The sequence below is a fragment of the Podarcis cretensis genome (genome assembly GCF_951804945.1).
Source record: "Podarcis cretensis genome assembly, chromosome: 16".
Lineage (NCBI taxonomy): Eukaryota > Metazoa > Chordata > Lepidosauria > Squamata > Lacertidae > Podarcis > Podarcis cretensis.
Window position 1 is genome coordinate 27,110,205 of NC_137186.1, and position 25,444 is coordinate 27,135,648.

The window sequence follows — 25,444 nt, forward strand, 5'->3', positions numbered from 1 at the left end:
CCTGGGGCAAAGTTCTTAACGCTTCCTGGTTAGCGGAGTTTGTAACCCAAAGTGTCTGTAACCTGATGCATCTGTAACCCAAGGTACCACTCTACAGTGGTACCTCAGGATGCGAACGGGATCCGTTCCGGAGCCCTGTTTGCATCCCGAACAGAACGTAAGACATGACTGCAGACGAGCTCCGTTACTTCCAGGTTGCTGCGCAGCGCAACCCGAAAGCGCTCAACCTGAAGCGTATGACTGTATTCACTTTTCAGTTTCCTGTCACCTTCGTTTAAGAAGGATATTGACAACCTAGAATGTGTGCAGAGAAAGGTGACCAAGATGATAAAAGTGTCTGGAAATCAAGCCTTATGAGGAATGGTTGAGGAAGTTGGAGGAGACTGAGGGGTGATATGAAAGCCATCTTCAAACATCTAAAGGGTTGTCCCATGGAAGATGGAGCAAGCTTGTTTTCTCCTGCTCCAGCAGGGAGGACCAGCACCAATGGATTCAAATGACAGGAAATGAGATTCTGACACTTTCTGAAGAACTTTCTGAGGGTAAGAGCTGTCTGACTATGGAAAGGATACCCTTGGAAGGGAGTGGACTCTCCTTCGCTGGAGGTTTTAAAACAGACATTGGATGACCATCTATCAGGGGTTATTTAGCTGTGATTCCTGCATTGCGGGGGGCTGGACTAGATGACCCTCGGCACCCTTCCAGCTCTAGGAGGAGTATGAAAGCATTCATCTCTACCCAGGTGCATTTAGTGGCTGAAGAATCCAGCTCTCTGAACAGAGGCATCCGACCACTTCTTGCATGTAAGAGGATGCCACAGGTGCAAATGACTATGAAAAGCTGGTATCACTGTATCAAGTACATCAGTTTTGCTGAATCAATTAAACCGAACAGTTTTAATTGGATTTTCATTCAACGCAGCCAGTTGCTACTGTTTGAAATTTCATCGCGTTATTCTCTTCCTTCGTGCAAACTGCTATCCTGAATAACGCTTTTTATAGGGTAGCGGGCACTGGGGATGAGTTTATGGTATCGAGTGGGGAGGTGGCCGGAACCACTGGCGGTGAATCAAACCGTGCGATCCTAAACTAGGGAGTTTAAGACTGCGCTTGAGCCTCCCCTCCCCCCTTCCCCCCCCGCCCCCACACCAGGACGCCACCACACCAGGGGAGTCAACTTGAATAAAAGATTGGGGGGGAGTAAGCCCCACCCTGTATAATCGATCACAAGACGTGGCGCGCGCACACAATTTGAATGGCAATACCTATTAGTTTTTGGGGGGGACTAGGAGTTGGTTCCTATGCCCCCCACTGAAGGCCCCCAAATAAGGACCCCCACCGCAGCCACCTCCTTTGGAGCTGCAGCCCTCCAGCCAGGACCAGCAACAGCCGCCTCCGTCCCTGGATCTCCTTCCCTCTCTCTCCGCCGCCGGAGCGCCTGACCCGGGAGGAGGGAGAACCAATGCGGCATTTCCTGGCTGGCCGGCCGCCCCTCCTGCCGCCGCCGCGAGGGGCGAGCAGGAGGCAGCGGCGGCGCTCGCACTGCAGCTTCCGGCCGGGCTCTTGCAGCAGGCAGCAGCCAGGAGGAGCCGGAGCCGCCGCTGGGGAGCCAGGCTGCCCGAGAAGGGCCCCAGAGCGCATGGAGAAGCCGCCGCGGAGAGCCCGGCGCGCCGGAGATGGAGACGCCGCCGTCGGCTGCAGCGCGCTCCTCCTCTCGCTACTGCTCCTTCTCCTTCTCCTGCTGGGTTGTGGGGCGGCGGCGGCGGCCGCCCAGGAGCTGAATCCCCGCGGGAGGAACGTGTGCCCGGCGCCGGGGTAAGCAAGAGCGAACCGTCGCGGGGAGAGTGAGGTCCGGGGCGCGCCAGCGAGACCCCCTTGCCAAGTTTTTACGCGCGGGGAGACGCGCGGAGAGGGCTCTGCTCCATGGGGTGCGCTGGGGCGCTTCTGGGAAGCCACTTTCCCCCTACCCGCCTCGTTTGAAGCAGCCAAAGGCTTGGATTTCGTTTCGTCTCGTGCGTCCGCGCCCTTGGAAGAGGCGCAGGGGCGCTATTGTGTTATGTTAGACATTCATTTGGGGCGCGGGTGTCTTCAGTATGGCTCAGGGTTACTGCTTTTTCCTTTATTACTGGGGCTGGGTGGATAGAATCCTGGTCCACCAGTGTGATGCAGCACCACATCTGGCCCCCGGCCTTTCTAAGGAGATAGGATATGCCTTCGAATCCCTTCCGTACATGATGCCCGCTCCCCCAAAACTTCCTGGAAGAGGGGGGGTCTCTTCCTTCCACCCGTCCCGCAAGCTTCTCTCCCCCACCCCCAGCAACCAGTCTCTCTTGGCATGGGACGTGTGTAGGAGGAGAGACGGGGCAGAGAAGATGTCCCTTCTTGAACCAGATGTGGAGATTGATGGAGGGCCTCCCGACTGCCATTATGTCCCCCTTTTAAAAAAAAAAAGTTTGGTGAGTTCTCCTTGCTGGGCTACGAAGCAGTGCTGGTAGCTTTTGGGACAGGTGGGTGACACCCCCCCTTCCCCATCATGTCAGCTGGGTTGTGTGCTCCTTTCCAAAGGGGGGGGGTGCAAACAAGGGGTCCATATCCCTTCCCTCCCTCCTGCTGGCTGGACAGGCTTTCCCCCCCCCCTCCCACTGTCGTCCCGCGTGGATTTCCTTCAGGCATTTTCGACAGCTTCCTCCCAAACCCCTTCCCTCATCGCTTGGAGACCTCTCCTGCCTGCTTGAACCAATTTCCTCTCGGGAGGGGGCATCCCTCGAGAGTTGAGAGAATCCCCTCTTTTAGGTATGCGATGGTCACTTTTAGGCTTGCTTGCAAGGATGGGCGGGGGGGGGGAGAGTTAACTTGAAGCCCACCCCACCTCACTGGGATTAAAGGGGGCCCTCGGGGTGGTGGGTGTTAATTGAGACAGTCTATTGGAACCCTGTATTTAGGCTGTGGATGTTGCCAGCAGCAGCAAAAGCAGCAGCAGCAACAGGCTCTCATTGGAAGCCTCTGCTTTCCCCTAACCCTCCAGCAAAAACCGCTTTCCAGAGGATTAACCCCATCCTATACTTAACGGTCTCAAGATGTGGGGGTTTCGGTTCCCCCTTCCTCCCCCATCTTGCCAAGGTAACCGCTTTACACACACACACACACACACACACACACACACACAGGGCACAATGCCCACTGAGAGCCAAATCGTGCCAGGGCTGCTCCCCCAAATAAAAATTATGGCAATAGAAGCAAGAAACCATTTCTGACATTTCAGGGGATCCCCTCCCCCTTCTTGACAGGTACCCCCCATTTTTTCCACCAAAGAACAAAACGGCACGCCAAAAAAAGGGGGGAGAAACCCACCCGCCACCCCCCTTCCAAGTGTAACTTAAAACCCGATGGAAAGAGACGGTACATCTGTTTTCGATTTAAACTCTTGCAAACAAGCTCGCTTAGGCGAGAGGGCTTTGCAGGCTCTGCTGTGGAATTTCTGGATGAGGTTTCTCTCTCGCGCTTTTACCATAACCGCCCCCCCAAAAAAACACAGACAAACACACACCCCAGAAACGCTCTCTGGTCCTTGTTTTTCCTGACCGAGACAAAGTCTGCTTTGTGATAAAGGGAAAAGCTGGTCACAATTCGATGGGAGAGGGGCAGAAATGTGGTTTAGCTTCTTCTTCTTCTTCTTTTAGGGTATTTGGGTGGGCGCCCTCCGAGGGGGGCTTCATCAAACAGCGGGATCCACAAAGCCAGATTAACTGTAGCTGCTCACAGGCTGAAGGGCCCCAAAAGATTCTCCCTACAGTTAAAGCACACAGACCCAAAATAACCATCGTTTACCCCTCACAGAGTGATGTGGGTGGCACTATGGGTTAAACCACAGAGCCTAGGACTTGCCAATCAGAAGGTCGGCGGTTCAAATCCCCATGACAGGGTGAGCTCCCGTTGCTCGGTCCCTGCTCCTGCCCACCTAGAAGTTCAAAAGCACGTCAAAGTGCAAGTAGATAAATAGGTACCACTCCGGCGGGAAGGTAAACAGCATTTCCGTGCACTGCTCTGGTTTGCCAGAAGTGGCTTAGTCATGCTGGCCACATGACCTGGAAGCTGTACGCCAGCTCCCTCGGCCAGTAAAGCAAGATGAGCGCCGCAACCCCAGAGTTGGCCACGACTGGACCTAATGGTCAGGAGTCCCTTTACCTTTACCCCTCACAGGGCTACAGTTCCCAGCGCGTTTAACAAACTACGGTTCCTGGGATTCTTGTGAGATGGCTGTTTTAAATGTATGGCAGCCCAAACCTCAAAACCCAGTATCAAAATTTGCCTCTAACTCTAGGGGAGATCAGAAAGGAGCTTATTTCATTTATTGTGTTTAATTCTTGCCTATTCAAGGAGCTCAAGGCGGTGTACATGGCTCTCCCTGCCCCTATTTAATCCCCATAAGAACCCTGCGAGGTTGGATAGGCTGAGAGGCAGTGACTGGCCTCACACCCAGTGAGTTTGGTGGCTGAGTGAGGATTTGAACCCTGCTTTCGCAGGTCTGACTCTAACTGCAGCACCACCCTGCCTCAGCTTGAAACCTGTTAGTAGATTTTCGTGTTTCTTTAGAGTGCCCAAACATTCGGACTTCCAGATGTTAAGCAGTAATGGCAACTGAGTTCTCCCCCTTGTTAAGCTGCCGAAATGCAGAATATTTGGGGAGTGGGTTTTTGTATGGAAAACTGGAAGCTTTCCATTCTGGTGCTCCAGACCAGTGTTTCCCAACCTTGTACTTCCAGCTGTTTTTGGACTACAATTCCCATCATCCCTTGCCACTGGTCTTGCTAGTCAGGGATGATGGGAGTTGTAGTTCAAAAACAGCTGGAGGCACAAGGTTGGGAAACACTGCTCCAGACAATTCATGTGCTTAGAGCAGCTATCCCAAAACCTGTTGCCTAACAAATGTTTTACGGACTACAACTCCCATCAGCCCTAGCCAGCATGGCAGTGTGATTCTGGGGCTGATGGGAATTGTAGTCCAGAACATCTGGAGGGCAGCCTGCGTAGCCTTTCCTGGACAAAAATGCTTTAAGCAGGCGGTGAAAAAAAGGACAGCAAAATCTCCTTGCCTGATATCAAGAGGCAGAGAGTTCCAGTGTCTGGGTGCTAAAACACTAAAAGTCGTGGTATGGGTATTATTTGGTGCCTGTAACAGTGCCAGTTTGGGTCCCATTTAAAGCCAATCTTCCTGAACTCTCTGAAAGGCTACATAAACCACCCTTTGAAAAGTCACACTATAGTGCACTTTGCAGTACAGTTCTACAGCCCAAAATGTGTTATATTCAGGTTAAATTTTGCCCGTGTTTGTGAAGTTCACTTCCAAATAATTGCATTATGTTCAGGGAGAAATGGCTGGCAATCAACGTGTATTATTAAGGGAAAATTTGGACTGAAAAGTTGATGGATTTCCATGATATATTTTTTTTAAAATTGCAAATGGCTGAAGAAATATGGAGAGCTGAAGTTTTGAGAAAGAGAAAAGACCAAAAATTGACAAGAGTCATCCATCCCTGTGTGTTTGTGTGTGTGCGCAGGTCTTTGGATAATGGCTCCATTCAGAGAAAGAGCTCTGGGCTACACACACCCCTCCCCACATTACAGCACATGTTTGATGAGAGGGCACTATGCAGCCAGGGAGGTCTTGTGGAAGCTGGTCCCACATACTCCCCTCCAATTTCCTCTCAGTTTTCAATAACCTTCCTGGAAGAGAGTGTTATAGACTTTATTATTATTATTATTATTATTATTATTATTATTATTATTATTTCCATACCGCCCTATACCTGAAGGGCGGTCCAACCAGTTGGTTGTGGGCTGCCCCTGGTCGATCGTGTGATCTTCAGTGAGTGACCGGAAAAAAAGAAAAGAAAAAAGCTCAACACCTCTGTTCTTCCCCCCTAAAAGAAGCTCAACAGCTCTGCCCTCTCCCCCTAAAAAAAAGCTGTGGGATAACACTTTTGATGCAACATCCTCTAACCTTCTGGCAGTTCCCTCGCTGCGAGAAGCCAAGTTACAGGGAACCAGGCAGAGGGCCTTCTCGGTAGTGGCACCCGCCCTGTGGAACGCGCTCCCACCAGATGTCAAAGAGAAGAACAACTACCAGACTTTTAGAAGACATCTGAAGGGAAGCTTAGGGAAGCTTTTAATATTTAATAGACTGTTGTATTTTAATATTCTATTGGAAGCAGCCCAGAGTGGCTGGGGAAATGGGCGGGGTATAAATAATACATTATTATTATTATTACCTCCCTGCAAACAAATCAGAATGATCACTCAGTAAAGAGCTAATGGCACCTATACTCCTTGCAAACGTTGTACAAGAAAATCAGGAGGAATGCTCAATAAACAGGTCATTTGGGAGCACCCTGCAATCTCTTTCCTAGATGAGTTATTTTTGTGTGGTGTAGGAGTGTCTGCCCAGGACCAGGGAGACCAGGGTTCGAACTCCGCCACCAGGCTCACGGGGTGTGACCTTGGGGGCCAGCCACTGCCTCTCAGCCTGGCCTACCTCACAGAGTTGTTGCAGGGTGTTAATTAGAATCATGGAGTTGGAAGGGACCCTGAGGATCATCTAGTCCAACCCCCTGCAATGAGACTGTCCCATGCGGGGATCAAACCTGCAACCGTGGCATTATCAACACCATGCTGTAACCAATTAAGCTATTATCTGGGGGGGGGGGGGTTGCAGAGGGAAAGAACCATGTGCACCACCTTGAAGTCCGTGGAGACAGAGGTGGGCTATAAATACAACAGATAAATAAATAAGTTGTCTTTTGCTTGTACAGTATTTAATATGGTACACACCAAGCCACCACTGATGTGCTTGCTGCCAGTCTGTGCGTGTGCTCAATCCTGCAGTTCCATATCCTCCCAGATGTGCCCCTCAGGAATTCTGGAAGGCCAGGAGTGCTCCTTTTGGATGGGAAAATAATTTTCCAAAATTTGGGGAAAATCCATTTCGTAAGTTCATTAGTAAAAAGGTAAAGGGACCCCTGACCATTAAGTCCAGTCATGGACGACTTTGGGGTTGCGGTGCTCAACTCGCTTTATTGGCCGAGGGAGCCGCCGTACAGCTTCCAGGTCATGTGGCCAGCATGACTAAGCCGCTTCTGGCGAACCAGAGCAGTGCACGGAAACGCCATTTACCTTCCCGCCATTTACCTATTTATCTACTTGCACTTTGACGTGCTTTCGAACTGCTAGGTTGGCAGGAGCAGGGACCGAGCAACGGGATCTCACCCCGTCGCAGGGATTCGAACTGCCAACCTTCTGATCAGCAAGCCCAAGGCTCAGTGGTATAGAGCACAGTGCCACCCGCGTCCCATGCGAAGTTCATTAGTAGCAATGAACAAATGGCAGTTTCAAACACGGTACCAGCCTCCTTTCATTTTAATTATTTTTAAATCCTCAAGAGTTTTCACCTCCCCCTCTGTTTTCGGCATCAGAGAGAGCTGTGAACACCAAGGGTTTAAAATAATGGCATATTAGTCAACCTTTCAGCTGTTTACTAAATTCAACATGCTGCATGAGATCTTTTTCCAGGGTGTCAGGAAATCTTCCAATGCAATTTCAAAAATTACTCTATCTTAATTTGAATGGAAATCCCCACCCCACCCCCCAAATTCCCACACCGCTTGCTTTAGGGTCATCCACTTCTGTTCTGGTTCCCCTAAGAATATTTTTTTCTGGGATAGCAAAACATCATGGGGCCAGGCTGTGGGGCTCACCATGTGATTTTAATATATACGTTCGATGTTGGGTGGGAAAATGCAGCCTGTGTAATTCAAGAGGGAGCCAGTGACATCATTGTGGGCATTAGCTGGCAGGAATCTTGTCGCTTAACCAGCTTGATGCCAGTTATGTGAAATGAGCAGTTCTTTATATCAGCATTGTAAGAGCTTTATTGGGGTGTGCACCCAGACAGAATCTGGGAAGGGAGTTTCACATGACCTTTTTTTTGAGATCTGGAAACAGCCCCTGGGACTGACTCGGGATGCAGCAGAAATTCAGTTTCATTCCCAATTAAAGGTGAATTTCCCTTATGCACATTTAAGGAACGGGGTGGTTATGGAGATTAAATGAGGACTATAGCCTCGGAGAAGGGACGCGGGTGGCGCTGTGGGTTAAACCACAGAGCCTAGGACTTGCCGATCAGAAGGTCGGTGGTTCGATCCCCGCGACGAGGTGAGCTCCTGTTCCTCGGTCCCTGCTCCTGCCAACCTAGCAGTTCGAAAGCACGTCAAGTGCAAGTAGATAAATAGGTACCGCTCCAGTGGGAAGGTAAACGGCGTTTCCATGCGCTGCTCTGGTTCGCCAGAAGTGGCTCAGTCATGCTGGCCACATGACCCGGAAGCTGTGTACACTGGCTCCCTCGGCCAAAGCAGCGAGATGAGCGCTGCAACCCCAGAGTGGCCACGACTGGACCTAATGGTCCGGGGTCCCTTTACCTTTTATAGCCTGGGAGACGGGGGTCTCCAGCCCCCAAATGCAGCCTAAATAACCACATCTGCTCCTCTGCCCCTGCTATTTTATTTGCTTACTGCATTTATATCTCCAGGTGGGAGGATTTGAACCCTTGGCTTCTCCCAGGTCCTAGTTTGACACTCTTAAGCACTGCACTGCCCCTGGCTCATGTGCGTTTGGCCCTTCTCACCGCTGGTATGCGGCCCCCATAAACTCACTCTTGGGGGAGTGCAGTCCTCAGACTGGGGAGAAAAAATGTTCCCTTTTCTTTTTTTTCCCAAGCCAAGCCTTTTCTAACGCGCTCTCTTTCTCTGCCTACAGCTCTGCTGGATTCGTCTGCTGCTCAGGATGGAGGCAACAGGGCGAGGAATGTTTGATAGGTAAGAGCGAGCCTTCCCCCGCTTTTCTCCTCCGTCTCTAAGCAGGTTCAAGGCTGCCCGAAGGAATAACCCCTTCCCTTTTCGGCTAGAGGAGGGGAGTCCTTTCCCTTCCATCTCCCAAGAGCCTCTAGGTAATGGTCCCTTGGCATGTACAGCTGCCTTCAGTTTGATGCCCTCCTTCTTGAGGGTCCGCCAGAAGCCGCCTTGTCCCGAGTCAGAGCGAAACAGAGATGTCATTCGCCTGTCTCTCCACCAATCTCTCTCTCAATCTCTCTCTCTCTCTCTCTCGGTTCATCTACTTTGCCTGTTTCATTTTCATGCACCGTATTTTTTGCTCCATAAGATGTACTTTTCTCCTCCTAAAAAGTAAGGGGAAATGTGTGTGCGTCTTATGGAGCGAATGCAGACTGCGCAGCTATCGCTGAAGCCAGCAGAGCAAGAGGGATTGCTTTGCAGCGCCTCTTGTTGTGCTGCCTTCCCAGCGAAGCAGGATGAGGGACGGAAGGGAGCCTTATGGGCGGATGGACTGGCGACTCCTTAGCCTGATCCTTCCTCCTCCTTCCTCTTCCTCTTCTTTTCCCCACCTGCCTCGGGCTTCTCTCGAGCCTTCCCGAGAGCCCGGCTGCCCCCTAAGCCGGCTGCCTGGCTCTGTTCCTCGCAAGCCCCTTGACGTGCTGGAATCAGTGGCGGTGGCGGCAGCCCCTGGCAAGGCTCAGGAGCACTCAAATGCATAGCACAAGGAGGGGAAGGGCCTCAGATTCAGAATTTTTTTTTTCTTGTTTTCCTCCTCTAAAAACTAGGTGCGTCTTGTGGTCGGGTGCATCTTATAGAGCGAAAAATATGGTGGTTCATATCAAGTGTGGGGAACTTTTGCCCCTCCAGGTAGGACTACAACTCCCATCATCCTTGGCTACTGGACTGTGCTTGCCAGGGCTGATGGGAACTGTGGGCCAAAGAAGAGCCTGTGAGAGGAACTCCTTGCTTTGGTCTGTCCTGAATCTCCCAGCATTCAACTTCACAGGCTGCCCATGACTTCTAGAGTCAGGAGAGAAGGAGAAATGCTTTTCTCTGGTGGCGTTCTCCATGCCATGCAAAATTTAATGCTCTTCTCTCATGTAAACTCTTACTACTGCTCAGTATCATCTGCACGGACTGGCAGCAGCTATCCTGGGTTTCAGAATGCCTTTGTAAATTTTCCGATGGCTCTGCCTTTGCACAGCTTTGCCATAGAGAAGGGGAGCAGCCTGTAGCCTTGTGTTGGATTGTCATACTGTTTAATTGGGATGTAATGCCTTCCTACAATGGGATGCGGGTGGTGCTGTGGGTTAAACCACAGAGCCTAGGACTTGCCGATCAGAAGGTCGGCGGTTCGAATCCCTGCAACGCAGTGAGCTCCCATTGCTCGGTCCCTGCTCCTGCCAACCTAGCAGTTTGAAAGCATGTCAAAGTGCAAGTAGATAAATAGGTACCACTCCAGCGGGAAGATAAACGGCATTTCTGTGCACTGCTCTGGTTCGCCAGAAGCGGCTTAGTCATGCTGGCCACATGACCCGGAAGCTGTATGCCGGCTCCCTCGGCCAATAAAGCGAGTCGGCCACGATTGGACCTAATGGTCAGGGGTCCCTTTACCTTTAATGCCTTCCTACACACAGGCCGGTGATCATCAGTGTTCCTTTTCTAGAAAAAGAGGTGCCAGAACTCACCGTTAACACCTCTCTTGTTATATTTGCAATGGTGCCCACCTGAGAAGTGCTGGAACTCAGTTCCGGGGAGTTCTGGCTGGGAGGGGGGAAGCCCTGGATTGTAGCCATGCCTTGAAGGCTGGGTTGGGCTTTGAAATGCAGACTCCAGCAACTTGACTAAAACCCTGGGTGTGTCAGCTTTCACTGCTAAAACTCAGCATGTTTGCAGTCCTCATGGCCAGACATGGCTTTATTGCTCCATTTCCCTCTCCTAACCCACATTCTGCTTTTTGCCATCATCTAAAAATGGCAACGTACTGATATGGTTTTTTGGTAGAACGTCCAGCTTCACCAGGTGCCTATGAGTTCCAGTGTTGCAAGGCAGAGAGGAAAACTTTTCTCTGAATCAGTGGTATGCAGTGAAATTTTTCCCAGAGGAACAGTGAGGGCCAGAGGCACCCGCTTGTGAGGGGATATCGCTCGCATGAGCATTGCACCTCCTTCCCTATGTGGACAGAAGCTTCCAGGGCTTTGGGAAAAGAGGCGCTATGCTTAATACTTACTGGAGACATTTAGGGGAATAGTCTAGTCCCTCAGTCCACTAACCACACAAAACTGCTCTATCTGCTTTCTCCATGCCATGTTTAATCAAGTTAGTAGTCCTCATGACTGCCCAGAGTTGCCTGGAAATTTGAGGGTATCACCTGGGAGAAGTCTCAAGAGACAGATAGGTTGCAGTGGAAGCTTTTCAGTGGTTTACCGTGGCAGGGAGGGGGGCAGCTTCACTGCCCTGTATTCTCTAGCTTCTTGATCTTACCCTGATTGCTGGTAGAAACTGGATGAATTTCACATGATTGGTGCAGTTTGCAGAATTAGCTTTTCATGCAGCAGTATTTGAATTTTGCCAGTGCGTGGCGTGCAGCCCTGGTTCTTGACCACCTGAGGAAACAAGTGAGAACACACCATATGCGAGAGGCAGCGGTGGTGTAGTGGTTAAGAGTGTCAGACCAGAACCTGGGAGTTCATATTCCCGCTTGGCCATGAAGCTCACTGGGCGACTTTGCGCCAGTCTCTGCCTCTCGGACTAACCTACCTCACAGGGTTATTGTGGGGGCTAAATGAGGAGTGGGGGGGGGGGGGGAGCCAGCATAACACCTTGAGCTCCTGGGAGAAAAGACTGTGAGATACAATTCCATGTATGCAATTTATTCATGCAGTAAATACAGTGGTACCTCAGGCTACATATGCTTCAGGTTACAGACGCTTCAGGTTACAGACTCCGCTAACCCAGAAATATTACCTCGGGTTAAGAACTTTGCTTCAGGATGAGAACAGAAATCGTGCTGGGGCAGCGCGGCAGCAGCGGGAGGCCCCATTAGCTAAAGTGGTGCTTCAGGCTAAGAACAGTTTCAGGTTAAGAATGGACCTCCGGAACGAATTAAGTACTTAACCTGAGGTACCACTGTAAACAAATGCCCCAATACAACTTATTTTAAATCAGGCTCCTCTGAGGCAAGGCCAGTGGTGGTGTAGGGGTTTGAGGGTCGGACTAAGACCTGGGAGACCAGGGTTTTTCGAATCCTCCCACTTGGCTATGAAGCTCACCGGCTGTGATCTCGGGGTCTAGTCGCTGCCTCTCAGGGTCAGTTTTGGGGATTAAATGGGGAGGGGGAGCAGAACCAGGTACGGCACTTTGAGCCACTTGGACAAAAGGGGTGGGTGGAAGTACAATAAATAAACAAATGCCCCCTGAATAGCCCGGGTACGGGGGAGCAGGGTTTTCTCCCCCCCCCCCCCCCCGTTCGCTCTTAGCAGAGTTGTCGCTTGCCCAGGCAAAAAGCTAGAAGAAAGGAACCAGCAGTTTCTCCACCGTTCCTTCACTGTTCTCTGTTGTCCGTAGCCAGAAGGTCCCCCCTCGGCGCTGGAACTTGGCATCCCCAGGTTCCGGCTGGAATCCTTTGTAGAACTCGGCCGAGCGGGGAGAGGGAGGCTGCACAAGTTCTCGGGACTTGGAGTCCCAAGGCGCTGCTGGGAAACTTGGAGGAGCTATTTTTGGAGGCCTAGTAAATCCGCCGCCGTTCCAGTTGGCTGAGGCCCCCCTTCCTTTCCTGTGGAGTAATATTTCTCGGTGCTGATCAACAGCGGCCGCCTCCTGGCCTCGGGAGCAGCCAGCCTGTGTGTGTGTGGGTGTGCATATATGTGTGTGCACGTGCATCTGTGCAATTGTCCAGCTCAGTGTTCAAATCTCCAGGTCGGCAGCAGACCTGCTGTAAGCCGAGGGGCTTCTGCCTCCTCTGGTGATGTTTGTTCGGGGCAGAAAAAAGAAAGGCCTTCACTCAGGGCAGAGCGAAACTATGGGACGCCCTCCCACAGGAGGCAGAGATGGGCAACAATCTAGATGGCTTTAAAAGAGGATCTGACCAATTAATGGAGGAAAAGGCGATTGATGGGTACCAGCCACAATGGCTGTGCTCTGCCTCCCCAGTTAGAGGCAGCAATGCTTCTCAATACCAGCTGCTGGAAACCGCAGGAGGAAAGAGTTTCTGTTTCACTCAGGTCCTGCTTGTGGGTTTCCCACAGACCTATGGGACCTGTGAGAACAGGATGCTGGACTAAGTGGATAGCTCAGGTGGTTAGAGCTTGGTGCTGACAATGCCAAGGTCGCAGGTTCGTTCCCCGTAAGGACAGCTGCATTGCAGGGGGTTGGATTAGATGATTCTCAGGGTCCCTTCCAACTCTACAATTCTACGATTCCTTTATTTATTTATTTATACATACATACATACATACATACATACATACATATGGGACGCAGGTGGCGCTGTGGGTTAAAGCCTCAGCGCCTAGGACTTGCCGATCGAAAGGTCGGCGGTTCGAATCCCTGCGGCGGGGTGCGCTCCCGCTGCTCGGTCCCAGCGCCTGCCAACCTAGCAGTTCGAAAGCACCTCCGGGTGCAAGTAGATAAATAGGGACCGCTTACCAGCGGGAAGGTAAACGGCGTTTCCGTGTGCGGCTCTGGCTTGCCAGAGCAGCGATGTCACGCTGGCCACGTGACCCAGAAGTGTCTCCGGACAGCGCTGGCCCCTGGCCTCTTAAGTGAGATGGGCGCACAACCCCAGAGTCTGTCAAGACTGGCCCGTACGGGCAGGGGTACCTTTACCTTTACCTTTTACATACATACATACATACCGGTACATGCATACATACATACATACATACATACATACATACCCAGCCCATCTGGCTGGGTTTCCCAGCCACTCTGGGCAGCTTCCAACAGAATATTAAAAACATGAGAAAATATCAAACATAAAAAACTTCCCTAGACAGGGCTGCCTTCAGATGTCTTCTAAAAGTCAGATACAATCATACCTTGGGTTACAGACACTTCAGGTTGCGTTTTTTCATGTTACGGACCGCCGAAACCCAGAACGGGTTACTTCTGGGTTTCAGCGGCCGTGCATGCGCAGAAGTGCCAAATTGCAACCTGCGCGTGCGCAGACGTGCCGCTGCAGGTTGCGAACACTGCGGGTTGCGAACGTGCATCCTGCACGGATCACGTTTGCAACTTAAGCATCCACTGTAGTTTCCTTGAGGGTGGGTGCCACTACCGAGAAGGCCCTGTAACCTCACTTCTCACAGGGAGGGAACTACCAGAAGGCCCTTGGAGTTGGACCTCAGTGTCCAGGCTGAACGATGGGGGTGGAGACTCTCCTTCAGGTATACAAGGCCAAGGCCGTTTAGGGCTTTAAAGTTCAGCACCAACAGTTTGAATTGTGCTCAGAAACATACTGGGAGCCAATGTAGGTGTTTCAGGACCGGTGTTATATGGTCTCGGCGGCCACTGCCAGTCACCAGTCTAGCTGCCGTGGCTTGGTGGGCCATTGGCCCAATCCAGAAGGCTCTTCTGATGGGGCAGATAGGAGTTCTAGTCCAAAGCAGCTGAAGGCTGGTAAAAAAAAATGGCTTAAGTTTTCACAAATGAAAGGGACGGCGGTCCCTGGATGCTTGTGCCGTCACAAATTCCTTAGTCCTTAATGTGCCCCAGGACTCCTCTTTTTTGCCGCCCTCTCTGGAAACTGTTGCCACGCGGGAAAGCTAGCGATGCTCCTCTGCATTTTGCCTGTGTATTTAAAAGGCTGAATAACCAACTAATACCTCAGAGTTCTTCTAACTAACTCCCCCCTCCCTCAACTCCTCCTTTGCATGTCTGTAGCGCCTTGGCCGGATCCTACCCAAAGCACTTCCGCTGGGGCCAGAGTAGTGTCTCCACCATCCATGGGGTAAGTAAGTGCTTTGCCTGCCATCTTACAGGTGTTGGGAACTGGGTGTTCTCTGGGTTTCTGTGGGGGTTTTTTATTCTAAAAAATCTTCCTGTGTGCATGCTAAACTCTTAGCCTGCTGCCGCCTAATAATGTCTCTGTGCTTTTCTAGATTTCTTTCTGGTGTCCATCTCTGGGCTTTCTGGAACCTTCTGCCTCCTTCCCATGTGGGGACTGTGTACCTGTCAATGTCCGTTCAGTGGTGGTTCACAGGGGGGGAAATGAGGCACTTTTCTCAGCGATTAGTCTGGTTCTTAAGAAGCAAAGGCTTGAATTGGGAACCTGAAGGGAGGATGGTGTTCTCAGCAGCCTCTTCCATGTATATTGGGGCAGGGGGGTTGCCTCTGCCTGCAGTCTCCCGTCCCACGAGTGACCTAGTCTGGAAATCTTCAGTGTGCAGCCTGCTAAAGACCCATGCCCTCATGAAGGAAGGCTGATGATGCTATAAGTGAACTAGACCTACAACACAACTTTTTTAGGTCCCTGTCACCTGGCTGGGCAATAGTAAACAGCGCCCCCAAATTTCAACCACTTTCCATTTTTGGTTTTTGTTCTGTAAACGAAACACATCCCAAAAAACCATCCGATTTCTACAAATAGGGTGGTGTTTGTTTGCCTACCCCACTATTATTAACCTGTTGAGGTAAAAAATAAAAAAGTATTGTGTTTGGTTTTCAAAGTAACCCAGAGAAGCTAAAAACTCTCTAGCTTCTGACACACCCCACCTGGTTTTACTTGGAGCCATTTTACCACCCCAAAGCCTATTTTATTTTCGCTCGGGTCTTTTGTTTGTTTGTTTGCTTGCTTCATAAAATTGATTCACTGCTTGATAGTAAAAAAAGAAAATAAATAATGCCTCAAAGCGGTTTATAAAACAGTCATATCAAGAAAAAATTACAACCCTACTATAAAACTGACAAAAGTTAGAGTACCGAATCAAATTAAAAACCTTCCTCCAAAACTGTCCCTGTCACTCTCTTAGTTTGCATTTTAAAACGCTGCATTGTCTGCCCAAAGTGAGCTACCTTCTTTTAACCAAGAGTCAGAAGGAGGGACCCCAGAGGCCATCTAGTCTGGTCCCTGCATTTATTCATTGCAGTTCATCTTTGCTATTATCTGCTGGAGTCTCTGTGGAGAAACTCCAGCGTCAGGAAGACAGTCCTGTGCACACTTATTCGGGAGCAAACCTCAATTAACACAATGTGACATACTCCCAAGCAAACTTGTTTCTGGTAATTAATTCTCTCAGGAGCCCAGAGTGACCCAGACCCAGCCGCGCTAATACGTTCTTGAAAACCTAGGTAAAGGTAAAGGTAAAGGTACCCCTGCCCGTACGGGCCAGTCTTGACAGACTCTGGGGTTGTGCGCCCATCTCACTTAAGAGGCCAGGGGCCAGCGCTGTCCGGAGACACTTCTGGGTCACGTGGCCAGCGTGACATCGCTGCTCTGGCGAGCCAGAGCCGCACACGGAAACGCCGTTTTTACCTTCCCGCTGGTAAGCGGTCCCTATTTATCTACTTGCACCCGGAGGTGCTTTCGAACTGCTAGGTTGGCAGGCGCTGGGACCGAGCAGCGGCAGCGCACCCCGCCGCAGGGATTCGAACCGCCGACCTTTCGATCGGCAAGCCCTAGGCGCTGAGGCTTTAACCCATAGCGCCACCTGCGTCCCTCTTGAAAACCTAGGCACTGCTAATAGCATTATAAAAACAGTTTAAAGCGCTATTACGAAAGGTTTAAAGCCATTCTCTCAAGGTTTGTCAGGAACAGTGTTTTGCAGACGCCCAACGCCTGAGTGAGCAGGAATGTTTTAAAACATCTCCTGAATGCCAGTCCTGAGGGAGACAGGCGCACCTCATGAGGGAGGATGTTCTACACACAGGGAGCCACCACTGAAAAGGTCGTGTCAGGGGGTCAGTGCCAACTGGGTAGCACCCAGTGGCGCCACCACCAACAAGTCCTCACCTACCAATCGTAGGGTCCAAGATGGTTGATATTGGGGAAAGTGCCCATTTAGGTACTCGGGCCCCAATTCAGTTAGGACTTGATACACTCATACTAGGCCTTGAATCGGGCCTGGTAGTTCAGCGGCAGCCAGTGCAGCCTTTTCAGGACCAGCAATGCATGTTCCCTTCAAGAATAGCTGCCCTAGCTGCAGCCTGCAGGCCATCTTCAAGGGCAGCCCCACATTCAACACATTTCAGTAGTCAAGCAGAAGGTGACTAGCGCATGGGTGCCAGCGTAGGAACGGTCATAGCTGGCAAACCGGCATCCTTTTCTGTAGGCATTCCTTCAAGGTTTGTTTGGTGTGTGTTTTCAATTAGACACCTTGCACCCCTCTCTGAACTGACGCTCCAGCCAAGTTAGTCACCTGCTGACGCCCGCTAGGGGGTCTCTGGCTTAGTGGCACCTCTGTTGGGTGCGCAAAGGTGGGGGAGAGGCTCCCACCCTCTTCGCACGGGTGTCTGGCCAGCCGTCAGTTCCACATGTCCCCGTTTCCTAATTATCCCCTCTCTTTCTCTCCCCCTCGTAGCTGCGTGCGAGGGAAACTTCACCTGCAAGGACAATGAGGTCTGCGTGAGGCCCAACGAATGCCGCTGCCGCCATGGTTACTTTGGTGCCAACTGTGAAACCAGTGAGTACAGAGGACAGGGCCGTGTAGTGGTTACAGCGCCGGACTAGGACCCAGGAGAGGCTTGAGGGCCAGTCACTGCCTCTCAGCCTGAGCTACCTCACAGGGTGGTTGGGGGGATTAAATGAGGAGGGGGAGCTCCTTGGGAGAAAAGGGGATATATAAATACAACTAATAACGGAATAAATGTGTGGTAGGATTTGCTTTAAATCATGACTGACAGATGTACACACACACCCTCTGTTTTTTTGAATGGGGCTTGAACTTAATAATTGAAATTTGCCCCCAGCTGAAAGACAGCTTTATGCCTGTCAGTGTGTGTGTGTGTGTGTGTGTGTGTGTGTGTGTGTGTGTGTGTTTAAATTGACAGCATTTTTAGCTCCTTTCTGCTTTTACTAAGCAGTCCACTGTAAACAGCTTAGAGGCCTGTTCTGGTACCTGGTATCTCATTTTTGTTAAATATAAAATAAAAGGGCTATTCAGAGTTGACCTGTGACATTTCAATTCTTCAAGGTTGAATATGCATATACTGAACATTTAAAAATTGAAATGACACATACAGTCATACCTCTTGTTGCGTTCGCTTCATGTTGTGGATTTTCGGGTTGCGGCAAACCCGGAAGTGTATACTTTCGGGTTTCGCCGCATACGCAAAAGCATTCTGCACGCTTTGCGCATGCGAAGAAGCGCTCCAGAACAGGTCGTGTCTGCAACTAGAGGTACCACTGAATATGAAGTCGTATTCCATAATATATATACAACAAAACCTCTATGTTAAGGGCTGTATTGAATGTTTTTTTTTGTTTGTTTTTTTATTATTATCATTAACATTGATTTATTAATTGCCTTCTAAATAAGACGATTTATGCAACTCAGGCAGATGGGTGGGTATTATTATTATTATTATTATTGTTATTATTATACTGCCTGGCGTTCCCTGGTCCATGGGGTCACGAAGAGTCGGACACGACTAAACGACTAAACAACAACAACAACAACAACAATTATTATACTATTCATAAAAACACAACTATATTTTAAGACTCTCCTACTGGGTGGTAGTCATCCACATTTTACCCAGAGCAGACTCATTGAAATTCATAGGCCTTGCTTAGTCATGCCCAATATACAACGCACTGTACACATCTCTACATTTACACCTGTTGCTCCGCCTACTTTGGCCTGTGGCCCCGCCCACCGCACCATGTGGCCCTCAGAAGGAGCGAATGCGGCCCTCGGTCTCATTTTTTTTAAAAAAAACAGGTTCCCGCTCCCCCAGGCCCTGCGCTAACCTTGATGTCGTCATCCTCCCCCATCCTCCCCCCACAGAGTGTCCCCGCCAGTTCTGGGGCCCCGACTGCAAGGAGATGTGCCAGTGCCACCCCAACGGGCAATGCGAGGACGTGACGGGCCAGTGCACCTGCAACGCCAACCGCTGGGGGCCCAAGTGCGAGAACGCCTGCCTGTGCAAGCACGGCAAGTGCGACCAGAGGACGGGCAAGTGCACCTGCGAGCCCAACTGGTGGGGCCCCCAGTGCTCCAGCGCTTGCTACTGCAGCCTCAACTCCCAGTGCGACCAGCAGGTGGGCACCTGCATCTGCCAGCCGGGCTGGTGGGGCCGCAGCTGCAACAACCAGTGCTCCTGCAACAACTCGCCCTGCGAGCAGTTCACGGGCCGGTGCCAGTGCCGGGGGCGCACCTTCGGCCCTCGCTGCGACCGCTACTGCCAGTGCCACATGGGCAAGTGCAACCAGCTGGACGGGACCTGCACCTGCGAGCCAGGATACCGGGGGAAGTTCTGCAGGGAGCCCTGCCCGGCCGGATTCTACGGGCAAGGCTGCCGGAGGAGGTAAGGCAGGGGGGCAGCGGTCATAGAATCATAGAACCTTAGTAAAGGTAAAGGGACCCCTAACCATTAGGTCCAGTCGTGGCCAACTCTGAGGTTGCAGCGCTCATCTCGCTTTACTGACCGAGGGAGCCGGCGTACAGCTTCCGGGTCTTGTGGCCAGCATGACTAAGCCGCTTCTGGCAAACCAGAGCAGCGCACGGAAACGCCGTTTACCTTCCCTCCGGAGTGATACCTATTTATCTACTTGCACTTTGACGTGCTTTCGAACTGCTAGGTTAGCAGGAGCAGGGACTGAGCAATGGGAGCTCACCCCGTTGCAGGGATTCGAACTGCCGACCTTCTGATTGGCAAGTCCTAGGCTCTGTGGGTTAACCCACAGCGCCACCCGCGTCCCTCATAGAACCTTAGGAGACCCCCAAAGATCATCTGGTCCAATCCCCCAGCCAAGAGTCCCCTGCGAAACATGTGTGGTGAAATTGCAAATCATGCCTAGCGGAAACTCATGCACCAAAAGGTGGATCAGTGCTCTGGTTTTGGGGGAACGAGGGATGGCCCAGAATAATATCCCCAAGCCCCGCCCCTGATTCCTCCCACTTAATCACGCCTCCTCAGCTTCCCACCATGGGAACCAGCATGGTGTAGTGGTTAAGAGCGGTGGACTCGTAATCTGGTGCACTGGGTTCGCTTCCCCGCTCCTCCACCTGCAGCTGCTGGGTGACCTTGGACTAGTCACACTTCTCTGAAGTCTCTCAGACTCACTCACCTCACAGAGTGTTTGTTGTGGGGGAGGAAGGGAAAGGAGATTGTTAGCCGCTTTGAGACTCCTTAAGGGGAGTGAAAGGCGAGATATCAAGTCCAAACTCCTCCCCTTCTTCTTCTTCTTCTACTACTACTACTACTATTTAGCTTTCCTGTAAACTAGAATGCGAGAAGAGCTTTGTACCTGGTTCAGGCCAAAAAGGTCCCATCTTTTTTTCTCTTTTCTTTTTGAAATAATTTTCATTTGATTTTACAAACACAAAGTTATAACAATACCAAGTAGATAACCATACATTGAGATTTCTCTCAATCTCCCGACTTTTCCCCCTCCCCTCTGTGGGTCCATCTTCAGCTACATATTGTTTCGCAATCCATATATTAATATCTCTCCATATTTGTCCCCAGCATTTGTTACATTACAAGTGTTATTAAAATCCTGCTAATGTTTTTATCTGCTTACAGTGGCTTCCTAAATAAGTTGCAAATTTCCCCCACTCTTTCTTAAAGTTTTTGTCTTCTTGGTTCCTGAGCTTTCCAGTCAGTTTTGCCATTTTGGGGTACCCCAACAGCTTAATTTGCCATTCCTCTCTGGTAGGGATTTCCATCTCTAGGCTAGTAGCATCCATGCTGCTGTTGTCTCATACATAAAAAGTCTTTTTTGCAATCTTGGTACCTACAATCCTAATATAAAAGCTTCTGGGTTTTGTTTTGTTTTACAAAAGTTATTTTAAACATTTTTTTCAGGTCATTATATATCATTTCCCAGAATGCTTTTATTACCTTACACAGCCACCACATGTGATAAAAGGTACCTATCTAGCCCAATCTCTGGAAACTGTGGGTTTCCATGTTCCTAAATGCTTAGCTTTTTGGAGTGCACAGAACAAGTCCTCCTTGCCTTACCCCATTCATCTTCTCCAGAGTCACCCTAGGCCAGTGGTGGCCAAACTTGGTCCTCCAGCTGTTTGGGGACTACACTTCCCATCATCCCTGACCATTGGTCCTGTTAGCTAGGGATGATGGGAGTTGTAGTTCCAAAACAGCTGGCGGGCCAAGTTTGGCCACCACTGGCCTAGGAGCTCATCTTCAGTAGCTGACTCACTGCCTTAAATTCTGATTGGCTCCCATCAGTACTAAAAGGGAGGCATCTTATCTGTAGCTAAAAAAACCCCTCTCCTTTCATGTTCATTGGACAGTTCTAGGATGCTAGAGGGTGGGACCCTGCTACAGAAATGGTAACAGGCCTTGCACCCCCTGTGACCCCAGCCCACTACACTTGGGGAGGACCAGTTGCTTTGCAGGGCTTTGTTGATCTCCTTCCTGACTGACCTGCCTTTTCCAGGTGTGGGCAATGCAAGGAGCTTCAGCCCTGCACCATTGCAGATGGGCGCTGCCTGGCATGCGAAGCTGGCTGGAATGGCACCAAGTGTGACCAAATCTGCTCGGCAGGCTTCTACGGGGAGGGCTGTGACCAGACCTGCCCTCCCTGCAAGGATGGCCACACCTGCAACCACATCAACGGCAAGTGTTCCCACTGCAATCCTGGCTGGATCGGGGACAGGTGAGTCTAGCAAGGGAGTTTGGCGTGGGCTTGTCAAGGGCCCTTAGAGCACCAGGCTGTGAGTTGCCCTACCTCCATCTTTATTATCACAGTGCAGTGGTAGAGCAATAACAATAGCGACAGTAATAATAATGATCTCTGTGTTGACATTTCCATTCCACGTTAAGGAACAGACATGGAATTGTTACGTGTCTGTTTACATTCCAGCACAGTATGCTGGGAACTTCTGTTGTGTGTATAGCTGTTGCTTTTAGCTGTTATTTCTGAGACGACATGAGAGAGACGACATGTTTCTTTGTCTTGATTTATGATTAATAAATCTGTAGTTGTTGTATGCTTCCACAAGCCTCACGCCTATTCTGTGTGCACAGTTCGATCTGCTGATAGTGTGCCCTGGCTGAGTAAGCCCAGGTTGCTGATTTACATTGGAGCAGAGGTGATGGTCTTCGCAGTGGGACGGTTGGAAAGGAATGGCACAGCCGGGGCTGGCCTCCCGGCCCTCTGCATGCCGACACTCTATACTTGCTTGCCTGATGGTTACAGGCCAGGCAGATTTCAGGCTTGTCAGATCTACTTTGTTTTATATTAGATTTCCAACCTCTGAACCACCTGGTGCAAAATGCATATTGTCGGAGGCAGGATGGTTCTGAATGCCAACTGGGGCGGGGTAATTTTGGGGCTTCCTTTTGAAGCATCTGGTTGGCCACTGTAAGAACAGGAAACTGGACTAGGTGGTCTGATTCAGCATAACCTTAAAAGACAGAGAGGATTCAAGTGCAGAGTGGCTCTGAGCACATTCTGAGCCCAACAATTAGTTTTCAGTACCAAAACTGAAGTGGAGATACAAATGTCCACTCCTAGTTAGAGTTAAGAACATAAAAAGAGTGTGTTGGGTCAGGCCAATGGCCCATCTAGTCCATCATCCTGTTTGCACAGTAGCCAAGAAGGCAGGCAGGACCCGAGCACAAGAACAGTCTCCCATCCTGCATGCAGTTTTCAGCAACTGGTCTTCAGACGTCTTGCTGCCTTCATGGTTGGAGCATAACCGTCATGGCTAATAGCTATCCAAATTCGCTATGAATCTGTCCATTCTTCTTTCAAAGCCACCCAACGTCACTGCTTCCCGTGGGAGCGGGTTCCACAGTTTAACTACGTGCTGCGTGGGGAGAAGTGCTTTTTAAAGACATAAATAAAAATCCACCCTGAATCTTCCAGCGTTCGGTTCTCAATTTCAGCAGCCCGATTTAGAAATATATAAACGGTGCTGCCGCTGTTATCAAGAGCTGGAAACGCTTACTAATCTACTGCAAATCAGGCAGAGATCTAACAGCAGATCCTGATCTGTTCTCCACCCACTTGTGGTCAAGGCAATGAACTGCTAGAGATGGTGATGTGAAAAAGTTGTGTCAGTAAACTAAGAAGCAGAAGCAAAAAGCTGTTGTTGTTGTTTTTTAAAAAAATTATTAAAGATTTTTGTGATACAAAAAAACCAAATAAACAAGGAAAAATAGATACAATATAGCACCTCCACTTTCAGCTCCTAGGGTCTTTTTTTACAGTTTGTTTACATTTGGAATGGGGCACTATTGTCATCGATTTTGGGGGGAAAGAGGAGAGGGAGGGAGGGGTTGGGGGATGATTATCTGTTCATACTATAGCAGGGTTTTTATGTCAGCATCTCATGGGTAGGTCCTTTATTTATATTGTTATCTTTTTATTGGTGCTGTGAGAGATTGGAGGGTCCAGGGTTTGCTTGGTTTTGTTTGTTTGGTTGCAGTATGGTTTGTTTGTATGTGAGGGGGGAGGTGTTGTTGTGTCAGCCATATTGATCTGTATCCTGTTGGGGGAGGGATGGGTAACAACAACAACAACAATTTATTATTTATAGCCCGACCATCTGGCTGGGTTTCCCCAGCCACTCTGGGTGGCTCCCAATCAAATAATAATAATAATAATAATAATAATAATAATAATAAAGTGACAAAACATCAAACATTAAAAGCTTCCCTAAACAGGGCTGCCTTCAGATGTTTTCTAAAAATCAGATAGTTGTTTATTTCCTTGACATCTGATGGGAGGGTATTCCACAGGGTGGGCGCCACTACCGACAAGGCCCTCTGCCTGGTTCCCTGTAACCTCACTTCTCGCAGAAGGCCCTCAGAGCTGGACCTCAGTGTCAGGGCTGATTGATGGGGGTGGAGACGCTCCTTCAGGTATACTGGGCCGAGGCCGTTTAGGGCTTTAAAAGTCAGTACCAACACTTTGAATTGTGCTCGGAAACGTACAACAGCTGTTGTGCTGAAAGCTGTTTCTGAGAGCGGCTGTTCCTTCTTGTTGCCCCCCACTCCCTGCTCACCATCTTGAACTTCCTCCAGGTGTGAGACGAAGTGTCGCAATGGGACCTACGGCGAGAACTGCGCCTTTGTCTGCAACGACTGTTTCAATGGCACCTGCGACTTCGAGTCCGGGCGCTGCCTCTGCCGGCCAGGCTTCCAAGGAATTTGGTAAGTGAATGGGTCTCCATTCTGCTCTTTTCATTATTCCTGTACAGACCTGCTACCTGCTTCACAAAGAAGAAGCCTGGATAGCTCAGCTGGTTGCAGCGCAGTGCTGATAATAATAAGATTTTAGGATGACCCCCATTTTGGGACAGCTGCGTATTCCTGCATAGCAGGGGGTTGGACTAGGTGATCCTCAGGATCCCTTCCAACTCTATGAATCTGTGTACGATAAGTTTAAAATGCTAAATATTCAACTAAATGAAGTATAAAAAAAACCTTTCTACAATTGTGCGGCTGATATGCCACAAAACAGTTACCACTTACTTGACGCAGTTTATGAATCGCTTCTTATAATGTACATCGAAGCAATTTTGCAAGGGAAGCAGTTGAAAGCTGTTCCGTGTATGAGAACATTGGCCGCTGTGAGAGAAGGATGCTGGACTAAATGGGCCACTGGTCTGATCCTGCAGGCTCTTATGATGCCCTTATGTTCTTACAGTGAGGGGAAAAGTATTTGATCCCCTGCTAAATTTGCCCGTTTGCCCTCTGACAAAGAAATGACCAGTCCATAATTTTAATGGTAGGTTTATTGTGGCTGTGAGAGACAAAATAACAACAGGAAAACCCCCAGAAACCCAGAAGACAATAGTCAGAGATTGATGTGCATTATAATGAGTGAAATAAGTATTTGATCCCTTTGCAAAAGATGACTTAGTACTTGGTGGCAAAACCCTTGTTGGCAATTACAGAGGTCAGACGTTTTTTGTAGGTGGCCACCAGGCAAATTTAGCAGGGGATCAAATACTTTCCCCCCTCACTGTAAGTCTGTTCTGCCAGGTTTTGGTATGGGTCAGGTGTAACTAGAGAAAAGTGAAAAGCTAAACAAAAAGAGTCGTATAGTTGTGCTGCCATTGGGCTTTTTCCTCCCAGGCCATAATAATGTGTTTGTGTTGGGGGGGGGGGTGTTGTTGTGGTGTTTTTTTAAAAAAATCTCCTGATTCCCCCCCCCCCCAACAACACCAACCCAGGGAAAGAAATGAAAGTGTTTTCACAGCTGACCCTCTGCACTTTGCTTTCTTTTGCACTCATTTAAAGATGACTCGGAACAGCAAAGTGTCCCCCAGAAAATCACCCGTGTCATTTTCTTAGTTTCTAGAGGATAAGAGGTTAGAGGGATGTGGGTGGCGCTGTGGGTTAAACCACGGAGCCTAGGGCTTGCCGATCAGAAGGTCGGCGGTTCGAATCCCTGTGACGGGGTGAGCTCCCGTTGCTCAG

General features: G+C 49.9%; 1 protein-coding gene across 1 annotated transcript in view; it reads left to right on the forward strand.

Moving 5' to 3' along the window:
* The first annotated feature begins 1,458 nt into the window (after positions 1-1,458).
* Positions 1,459-25,444, forward strand: part of LOC307204729 (scavenger receptor class F member 2-like) — a 54,251-nt gene continuing 30,265 nt past the window's right edge. The window contains 8 exon segments of the mRNA XM_079956589.1: positions 1,459-1,477; positions 1,480-1,565; positions 1,567-1,814; positions 8,808-8,866; positions 17,401-17,502; positions 18,829-19,348; positions 21,450-21,668; positions 24,044-24,172. Of these exon segments, the coding sequence (XP_079812715.1) occupies positions 1,462-1,477; positions 1,480-1,565; positions 1,567-1,814; positions 8,808-8,866; positions 17,401-17,502; positions 18,829-19,348; positions 21,450-21,668; positions 24,044-24,172 (1,379 nt within the window). The 5' untranslated portion in view covers positions 1,459-1,461.